At 38.6% G+C, this 11,004-nt stretch overlaps 1 protein-coding gene across 1 annotated transcript; it reads right to left on the reverse strand.

Moving 5' to 3' along the window:
- Nucleotides 1-6,652: 6,652 nt before the first annotated feature.
- Nucleotides 6,653-10,200, reverse strand: LOC101313926. The gene is made up of 7 exons (XM_004306935.1): nucleotides 9,773-10,200; nucleotides 8,769-9,159; nucleotides 8,610-8,675; nucleotides 8,348-8,477; nucleotides 7,799-7,954; nucleotides 7,655-7,711; nucleotides 6,653-7,088 (listed from the first exon to the last, which is right to left on the reverse strand). Exons 1-7 carry the CDS (start codon nucleotides 9,951-9,953, stop codon nucleotides 6,906-6,908), a joined length of 1,164 nt encoding a protein of 387 aa, XP_004306983.1. The 5' UTR covers nucleotides 9,954-10,200; the 3' UTR covers nucleotides 6,653-6,905.
- Nucleotides 10,201-11,004: the final 804 nt, after the last annotated feature.

Genomic DNA, 11,004 nt, shown 5'->3' on the forward strand with positions numbered 1-11,004 from the left:
TGCATTCAAAAATACTCTATGAAAGGTATTAAATTTACATGAAAGTTTCCAGATGGTATCCTCATAGTCATTATAGAGATCAAATGAAAGAAAATAAATATACATACCAAAACTTAAGTTTACTACCCCTAGTAATCTGCTACTAGGGGTAGTACTAGGGGTAGTAAACTTGCAAAACAATATCTTGATGAAAATATAAGTTTTATTGCCCCTAGTAAACTTACCACAATCTCCATGTTCATGAATCCAACATGAAGTTTGGCAGCTTCTGCCCTTTCCTTCAACAACCTTATGTACACTTGCAGGCTCTGCGATCATCACATAAGTCAATATTATTAAATCTAAACTTAACTGAGTGGTGCTACTAAGGTGATATTTTTTATTTTTTTATTACTCACACTCGACAATATGTCTGAGTGTTCGATGATCATTTTCAAGTCACTCTTTGATAAACAGTGCCAGCCTTCAGGACATGTCCAGTACGCTTTCACTGTAGAAAAACATTGAATTCATACTCCAATTAAAACAAATATATTTTGTAATTTTGCATAAGCAAACTGTAAAGTTTTATATAATTGAAACTTACTCTTCCTTTTTGTTCGGGCGGGCTTCAAACCATTGTTTTAGTGCATTTTCAAATCGTCGCCCAGTGAATCCCATGTACTGTTGTCACACTTCAGATTCTTGATTATAATTTTTTTGTGGACTTGAATGTCTTTTGGAGTGCCGTACTCCCAGTCAGGGTCCTTTGTTTTCTTGGCGTTTCTAGGGTTCAGCTTCACATTTTTTTCTATCGACATCGGTTCCATTGCTTTCCTCTTCTTGGAATAAGTATTCATCTCTTTATCCTCTGTTGTTGCTGTTTGTTTGGTCGATGAAACTTGGGACTGAACTGTTGCAGAGATGACATTGTCCTTTTCTGTTGCTGATTGTCGGATGGATGCAGCTTGGGACTCAACTATCTTATCTAAATTACAAATGTCATCATCTGTGAGCGGCAAGTCCTCATAGTCGATTACTGGAGATACGTGATTCAGTGGTTGTTCATCATGTATCACAGCCTTCACAAAATAAAATAACACATGTTATTCTCAGATTTTAAACAATAACAAAACGTTTACTACCCCTAGTAAACGTTTGCCTGGGGTTTACTACCTTGCAACACAGTTTCCCTATTAAGTCTACTACCCCCTAGTAATTTTATATTCTCACTAAAGCTTCTGGTTGATCATCGGCAGATTGTGTTGTTTGTGCAGTTCCAACTTTGAACTTGACTATCAGGCTTCTGTTCTGGTTTTCCTGATTTTTTAATTTAAAAAAAAAATATTAGTTAACATAATAAAGAAAACAAAATAAAGTAAAAAATAAGTACTTAGTTATTAGTGTAAAGTAATACATCTTACATTCCCTTTTGTTTGTTCATCTCCTTGGCAGCCATACTCTTCCCCACCGAATTGCCTTTTCTGCTCGGGAGGTCCATTTGCTGAGGATTTTGTTTTTTTAAGCTTTCTCTTCAGAGCCTTATTGAGGCTGTCTTGCGCCCTTTTCTCCATCTCCAGCTGCTTTATTTTGTTATCGGCAAGCTATAACTTGTGCACGTAATCATTGATTCTACTCTGGAGTTCTTCGTTTGCTTTGCCGAGTTCTATTAGCTTCTCATTCAAATCTTCTGGGATCTCCTCCTCCAAGTCTGTCAGTAGTGTCTTAAAATTGTCGCCCACTCTTTTATTTTCTTCCACTTCTTGCTGGCTTGATAAAGGAACCTGAGACCAAATACATACATATAAGGATGAAGTTTACTACCCCCTAGTAAACTACTTTTTTCACAATCAGGAAAAAAAATGTGACTTACTACCCCCAGTAAAAGTTTACTGAGGGTAGTAAACTATGCCAAACAGGTTTACTACCCACAGTTAACTATGCCAACAGTCAACTATTGATTTAGAGATGATTATACAGTTTACTGCCCCTAGTAAACTGTATATCATACACTACTTATGCAATGAAAAGTGAAGTTTACTGCCCCTAGTGAACTATTACTAGGGGCAGTAAAGTATGTCAATGCACTTTTATTTTATTCATTTTTTAGACTTACCCATTCTTCAAAGCTCGGGGTGCCATGTTCATCTGGGGTGCCATGTTCATCTGGGGTGCCATATTCCTCTGATCCGGAAGTGCTTTCTTCCTCATCCTTCCATGGACCTTGAGCAACCAGTTCCTGTTTTTTGCAAAAATAAGATTTGTTCAGTTTTTCAGAAACATCATCTAAGTACAATGCTGTATAATATTTGGAAAACCAAAAACCAATTTTTACCTCAAGCTTTTTCGGTCTCTTTAGATAGTCGCTTTCGTAGATGATGCCATTTGTGGACCATCTTACAAATCTTGGCATATCTGCTCGTTTCTTCTGGATCATTTCCTTGATTTTTGTACGCTCCAGGAAGCAGTACAGAGGCAGAACTACACAACTATTCAGACCCTTTGGCTTGCCCTTGACATGCTTTTTCACTCCTTCATGGAAGGCTTCAATCACCTTTCTTGACCAGTTTATTTTGTTTATTGCTTCTAGGTCCTCACATGTCAGCACCAATTGCCATTCAATTTGGCTTCCAGATGTGCTGAAGAAGAAAGTAGCCAGTAGGTACATTATTATCAAGGAAGCAATTTTCCTTGGTTCTGCCTCCTTGTTCTTAATCTTGTTGAGCTCTTCTGTCAACTTGTCGTGGATCATCTTCCTAAAGATGGATCCTTTCGTTTTGCCGAATATGGTTGACTGTTGGCTGCTCTTCTTTCTCCTGGAGATTTTCTCTTCCTCATTCTCACCTTCTTTTGTTAATCCAAACAAAAGATGCACATCTTCTTCTTTAATCTCCATTTCTTTTTCTCCAAACATGAACTTTTTTGTCTCCTTGCAATAGTGCCTCAATAAAATTTCTATATCCAACTCAAATCTGCTGACCTAATCCGCAACGATTCTCCTGGTTCTAAATGCGTTAATCATTTCACCAAAGCAAGTTTGACTGATCAGCTGCCATGCTTCTGAGGGGATTTTGTCACTGTGACTCTCTATTAATTTGAAGAATGTTACCAGAGTACATTTCTGTTGAGTGTGCGGAATCTTTTCCAAGTCCTCATCCTCGTCCTCCTCCTCATCCTTGTCATCCTTCTCTATTTCTTCCACTTCTAATGCTCTCATCTCTACAAAATACTGTTCCACTTCTTCTTCTTCTGTGTCATCTTCTTCTTCTTCTTCTTGTCTCGCTCTTTTTGTGGAACCTTCAATTTTTCCCGTTGTAGATATGAGAGCAATTTCATGTTTGTGTTGACAGATGTTGATGGTGAGCTTTCCTCAGACTCTGGACTGGTAACAAGTTGCCTTCCTGTCATCCTGCATATGCAAAACATCAAAGTTTTACTACCCCAAGTGATCCTGCCTTTATAAACTACATATTACAAAGTTTACTACCCCTAGTAAATTTCAACTGGGGGTAGTCAACTTGCAATAGAATATCTCCAAGGCCAATATACACTCTGAAAGAGAAACAACTGATGTGCAAACCAAACTCTATTTTAGTACCCCTAGTAACTTCTACTGGGGGTAGTAAACTTCTATTTCCAACACCATTATACACATGCAAACCTAAAAAACAATTCGCATTCAACAAAATCAAAGTTTTACTACCCCTAGTATTGAACACAGCCATTAGACACATCCAGACAGTGGAAAATAACTGACATGCAAACAAAAATTAAAGTTTACTACCCCTAGTAAAGTTTTACTAGGGGTAGTAAAGTTTCCACACCGTTTCTACATTGCCATAAAACACATTGAAGCAGAGAAATATGAACCCAGACAACATTATTGGGGGTACAAACACAGATTTATGCTAGGGTTTCTTTTCACCTGAAAAAGAAGAATTTAGCGCGATGTAGTGAAACAGCGGCGGCGATGTACTGAAGCAGCGGTGTTGAAGTACTGAAGCAGCGGCGGCGATGTACTGAAGCAGCGGCGGCGATGTACTGAAGCAGCGGCGACGATGTACTGAAGCAGCGGCGATGGATTGAAGAAGCGAAGGCTAAGGTCTTGATGGAGTGAGGAGTGAGGCAGCAGCGTCGATGGATTGAAGAAGCGAAGCGGCGTCGATGGATTGAAGAAGCGAAGCAGAGTGGATTGAATTCGGAGGAATTGAATTGAGTGGCGTTGATGAAGGAATTGAATTCGGAGTGGGTTGGAAGCGGTTATTAAGGCTGGGGTATAACTGTATTTTTACTAGGAAACATTGGTTTGGGCTGTGTAATCTGTTTTTGATTGATTTGGGCTAGAAAAATGTAGTATTTGTGCATTAGGGCTTTTTCCCTTAGCATAATGGGAAGTAAATATTTTTGAAAATTAATAATGAAATAACATAAACATAGTTATGGAAATTCAAATCCATGTAAGAGATATGTGGCACTGCCACATCATTTGGAATATTATTTTGGTATAAATTTTTGTGCTCTCAAGCATTTTTGTTTGTCAAGAGTTCAATCCGAAGGGAACAACATTAGACTACTTGGGAACATGACACAGCTTTTGACCAAAAAAAAAACTTGACACAGCTTGCAAGGATTAGCATAACTGATGTCACCGAGAGATGAGATGGACTACTTAATCCAAAAGATGAAACTCCTTACAAGTTTGAGCTTGATGGTAAAGGATGAAGAAGAATTTCTTCGAGTTGACAAGGCACTTCTTCACCTCCTCCCCACCTAAAAAGCTTAGTTACATTGGGGAACTGCAAAAGGTGTCGCATTGGTTTTCTTCACTCCAGAGCCTGACATCCATGCATCTGTATTGGCCTGGACTTGATGAAGATTTGTTATCTCACACTGAAGAACTGCCATTTTTGGGTAGTCTTAACTTAAATGCATATGTTGGCATTGAGCTCCATTTCGGTAGAGGCTTTTTGAAGCTCTTAAATTTTCAGTTGTTTTTTGAAATTGAAATTTTCAGTTGTTAAATTACGCCTCAACCAGTAAGGTAACAGTGGGCAAAGGGGTCTTGCCAAGACTCGAGTACCTAAAACTCAGTAGCTGCATGGACCTCAACCAGTAAGGTAACAGTGGGCAAAGGGGTCTTGCCAAGACTCGAGTACCTAAAACTCAGTAGCTGCATGGATCGTTAATGATATTGCCTCATGGTTTGGAACACCTTACTGATCTATAAACATTGAGCTTGGAGATTCTCTCCATCCAGCTTATAGTACATACGAGATGAAGGTGTGGATCGTCCAAATGTACAACAAATCCTTAAGCTCAGGTGGGAGGTCCAATAATGTAACAGGTTCTAATGGTTATACCATATTTCGGTGTGCTGAAGTTGTTGAATCTCTTGCAGAATAAAGTCCTAGAAGTGTTTAAGTGCCCGCCTGACCGATGCCGGTGCCAGAATGTTGTGTTTACAACAGATCATTATGTTTATATCACTTTATATTGTTTGTGTTTGCATGTTAAAATGTATACAACTGTTTATTTTAGCAGTGGCAATTGCTGATGTTAAGCAGTGGATGCACAATTCATCTTTTATCAACATATCAGTGGAGTGATATGTTGACACTTTGATGTCTTTGTTGATCAGATCTTATGAATTCTGCTCAAAAACCATGTTTAGACACGGCTACTCTAAATTACAAATCCAAAACATTACAAAATCCTCCCCAAGTCTTCTTCAGAGAACAAAATTTCATCATTCCCATCCTCTTAAGGAAGCCGGGATGTCAGTGGGTTATACTTATAACACATCCAAGTTGTTAAACACAACCATAGTATGTGCACAACCATCCTATTACTTGAATACCATCAAAGACATGATACTAGAAATAAATTGGTGTGAGAATTTCCGGAGCAGATGAGTATATTTCCAACTTTAGGGTTCAAATTCTTTAATAAGTAAGACAATGGGCAGTTGGGGATTTAATTGCCTCTTTTGGTTAGGAAAAGATTGTTCTTAGCTTCATTAGGAGACCTTTTGAATTGTCTCCATTGCAATTGGGGAAAGATTTTTCTTAGCTTCATTAGGAGTCCTTTTGAATTTAGGGAAAGAGCTATTAACTAGTCCATAACTCTTATATATATAGGTCCCTCAGCGTAACTCTTCTTCACAAACTATTCTCAGCACAATTTGCTTTAGCTAGCAGAGATTCATCAAGCAAGATTCAGCAATATGTCACAACAAGACAACAACTGGTGGTCGACGACAGAAGTAACAACCCCGAAGTCCAAGGGATCTGTGAAATATGAAGACCGAACGTGCCCACCGCCTCCACAAAAGACTCAACAACCTCCTCGATATGATAGCTCTTCTGTCCGAGCTAATTTGTCTCAAACCTTCGAGGTGCAGTATGTCACAGACAAATTTGACAACATGCAAACCTGACGAGTTTGAACTGTACTTATGATATTTTTATCGTTTTATGCGACAAGTGATATGAAAACTTATGATGTAATTTCTTTTCCTATTTCTTGACTATCATCAAAGACATGATCCTAGAATAAATTGGTATGAGAATTTCCGGAGCAGATGAATATATTTCCAACTTTAGGAGAAGAAAATTGAGCAAACCTAATTCTAGATAACGGTAAAACAGGGGCCATTTAAAAAGGAAAAGACTAGTCTAACAAATAAGTCCTTTCATATGACCCAAATGTCAAGAAAACAAGCATAAAGGGGCAAAAAAAAAATATCAAACTACATGGGGAACATATGAACCGACCGACTGAAATTTACAATTTAAGTCATAAAATTTTCTAACAAAAAATTAACACAGGAAATCCAATTATTCTAGTTAGTTTCCTGCTTCAGATGAAAGAAATGAACCCAAAACTCAAATGTCATCGAGACTGTAGGTGGGATCCCCTTCACCATCTCACTTGCCACCCAAGGTTGGGAAGTGAGAAGGATCTTCAATTGGTGGGGCTCTCACGCTGCTTTGTGGGTAGTTGCTGCTAGACCCTCCTCTGGGACCGCGACCACGGCCACGGCCACCACGAGATGGGTAAGAGAACCTTTCTCCTTCAGCTGGCTTCAAGAACTCATTGATGCTGACAGACTGAAACAAAACAAGAGAGAGCAGTTCAGAGGCAACCAGGGAAAAAAAAGAAGTGAAAACCCTACAAGATGATAACATAACACAGCCAACAACAGAAAGCTTCATAGCATATCACCAATTAATGAACACCAATGTCTCAAAAATAACAGAAATTCATATTCAGTGATATTGTCAAAGAAACAAACACATTCCTCGGCATTTCAAGCACATTAAAACCCGACAAGAAACTTCAAGCAGATGAAATTACGAAGGATACCATGAAGGTGAATTCTTTTCAAAAACAGGGAGAAAATTTGACCTAAATTTTGGTATGTATGTTCCCATTCCAAATAAAAACAAACTTAATGATTGGATTTATAGCACTTAATAATAACCAGAGTAAACAAAAGAGCAGTAACCAACTGGAATAGGCGCAAGTACCATGAAATATCCAAACAAAAACGCTTCCACGTTGTTCAGAAGGGCTATTTACAATTCTAACGGGCTCACTTTGCAAGACTTCCTAAAAGTCCAGAGAATCAAAAAAAATAAATAGTCTCAATTACAGACATAATTAGCAGTAGTACCTTTTTTGCCTTTTCTTCCTTTTCAGCAGATTCTTTCTTCTTATCCTTGTCAGATCCCTGTGAAGAAAACAATTCAGGTAGCAATGTCAGGTAATAGGTTGATGTCAGGTTCACAAGATAAACAAAACGATCAGCAGTTCTCACCAATTTAATGAAGACATCATCATTCCCTTTCTTGTTTGAAATCTGTTGCAGAGATTCAAATTCCTTAGTATCAACCTTCCTTTCTTCAGTCTTAAGTGCCTGCAGGGCCTTCCTTTTCTCTTCAAGCACCTTCTCATACTCTTCAAGTGTCATTTCCTATAACCAAAAAACAAACTGGGTTAGAAAATAGAGTGGTCGATAGGCCCTAGAATATCAGCATAAAAAATGTTCATATTCATTATTGTATTCACTAAAGATACTTGCAATGACTTTTAAAATAGTGCCTTCCAGAAACATTTGCAGCAGTATAGAAGGAAAAATTATCCAGCAACACAACTCATACACAGTATAAATACTTGCATTCTGATCCTTCAATGAATATGAATCTAATCATGAAATTCTAAAAGTACATATCATTTTAACTAGTACCATGATAAATCTATTTATCTAGTGCAGAGTAGTGTATTGCAAGTAAACTATCCAACAACAGATTCACCAGATAGCAATTTCAGGATAATATGTTATTTTGGCACGACTGTGATAACTCACCTTCTCCTCAGGTTCCTTTTCTTCAGGTTCATTAGCAGGGGTCTCTTTGCTGCCATCTGCTGCCTCAACCTCCCCCACAAGCTTCTCTTCACCCAAATTCTTTTCAGTTGCATCGACTCCTTCAGTCACCCTAAGTGTGAAGAGATGATAACCAAATGTTAAAGCAAACTAACAAAATTAAAGTACATATTAAACCAAATGAAAGGAGGTACAAGAAGAGAAAAAAGAAAAAGAAAAAAAGGATCATTTCAAGAATAGTTACTCAGGAAATTCATCAGTTTGTGATCCCCAGTTTCCACGACCAGAACCTTCACGTTTGAGTTCATTTCTGTACACATAATAGACATTAGAACATGTTAAACTTTAGGAACCTATTACAGACATAACATACTCTAAAATGGACAGCCAAAATAATACTCACCCGCGTCCAGTCCCACTACGACGTTCATAGTTCCTCCTCAGGCGCTCCTCATCACCAACTTCACCATTACCAAAACCACCGCGGCGACCACCTTGGTAAGCACCACGAGGACCACCATAGCTACGCCTTTCAGTTGTCCTCCCATCTCCATCTCCTCCATAGCCACGCCTTTCAGACGGCCTTCCATCACCATCTCCACCAGAGAAATGCCTTTTAGGTTGTGCATCCTCAAAAGCACCCTGACCAGCAGAGACTAGTTCCCGATTGTACCCACTGTTGTTTTCAGTATTGGCTGAATCACGATTGTAGCCACCGCCGCCGCGGCCACGCCCATATCCACGTCCACCACCACCACGGCCTCCTCTGCCACCTTCATTCTTTGATTCCCTCACTGCACAAGATAAAACAACATCTAACTAGTAAGACAAATAAAATCGAAATAAAACCTTTAACTGAACACATCACAACAAAAGATTCAAGTTGCCATGATAAAAACAGGAGAACACTTTTCCTAATATATATGACTTTGTGAATGGAAAAAATCATGCATGACACACAAACCATGACAGGGTAACAAATGAGCAAAACAAACGTCTACCCAATGTGCACATATGTTCACGTTCCAATTCATGCATTTTGTATTTGCAGGACCAGTGTGCACTCTTATGCAACTAATTCAAACTTCCATCTCCCCAGAGCATTAGAATACACAATCGATGTGCAGAAACTCACCAATCCAATTACCCAAAAAAAAACTCCACCAATACATTTCATTGGAAAACCAAAACAACAAGAGCCAAATCTTAAAAAAAAAAAAAGAATAATAATAATAATAATATTAAACTTTCAATCAACAAACCACAAAGTAGGCAAAGAAACAAAAGGGAACCCATATCCAATCACAACTCCATCTACACAGCATCTCCCAAATATAAAACAATCCCAATAACCTCAAAGAAAACCAAGAACACAAAGAAAACCAAGATATAAAGACAAAAGCTTACCAGCCTGAGCAGGAGCTACGGGCTTGGAAGGAAGCTTAGCGGGCTTGGTGTCGACACCAGGTTTGGTGGGCTGAGCTTTCTTGGGTGCGGCAGCAAGCTTCTGCTGCTGAGCAGCCACAAGCAGCGATGGGTCCTCGGCGTCATCATCGCCCAACAAATCAAAGGGGTTCATGGTCGCCATTTCGTCACCCACAAAAACCCTAAATTTCCTTCCTGAGATTCTTTACAGCAGAGACCCTACCTCACCAAGACCTCCATGGATGAACAAGCTACGAGATATAGGATTGAAATGGATCTGAAAGGTTGATGCTTTTGGGGTCTCTGAGGGATATGGGGAGAGAGAAAAACCCTAGCCGCAAGAGAGAAAGAGAGCACTAGTGGGAGTCGAACCTAATCTTTAAAATTTCTCAATTTATTGTTTGGGTATTGTTCGTGTGGTCTTTCAATTTCATATATAAAAATATATTAGACAGGCCCAGAAGGGGCAAACGTTAATCACTTAGACGCATGTTCCGACTATGCATTTTACTGTTGTAACGGCACATTGTCTGTCAAATGGACGGAATCAGATTTGCTGACCAACAATTGCCGTGACCAACCAATCATCTATCTCTCTCTCTCCCTCTCGCTTCTCTCTCTCTTTCTCTCCCTCTCTCTCTTTTGATTGGTTGGTCACAGCTGAATCTATTGGTCAACAAATCTGATTCCCAAATTAACAACTTTGAGACTCGAAACTAGATCCAAGAGCACATCCAACTAAGCAAAACTATTGAGTGACTAACAATAGTTTCTTTTAATTTATTTCACCATGTTAGGTCAGTCCAAAAATAAAAAGCAAAAGACGATGTTAAGGTTCTTTAGAACTTGCTACGTCTAGAAGTTAATCATTTGACAGGTTCGGCACATGTGAAATAGATTAACTATGTATTGCAGCACAATTTGACCATTTTGACAACTTCAGGATTCGAAATGGTTTAGAGATCACATCTAAATAAACAAGAACCACTAATTCATTTGCAACGATTTCTTTCAATTTAATATTGTTCAATAATTCATACTATAGCAAGGTCCCTTCATTTTCTTTTTCATTTCAATTCGAAAAAAAAAAAAAAAACTTATCTTTCATTTTCTATGAAAATATACCCTCATTTTCAATTGATGATTTATACAAGTTTTGCGAATTAGATTGAATCATGTAATGGGCGGCGAGATCAACAATCAAACTTAATTAC

This window comes from Fragaria vesca, linkage group LG7, assembly GCF_000184155.1.
Source record: "Fragaria vesca subsp. vesca linkage group LG7, FraVesHawaii_1.0, whole genome shotgun sequence".
Lineage (NCBI taxonomy): Eukaryota > Viridiplantae > Streptophyta > Magnoliopsida > Rosales > Rosaceae > Fragaria > Fragaria vesca.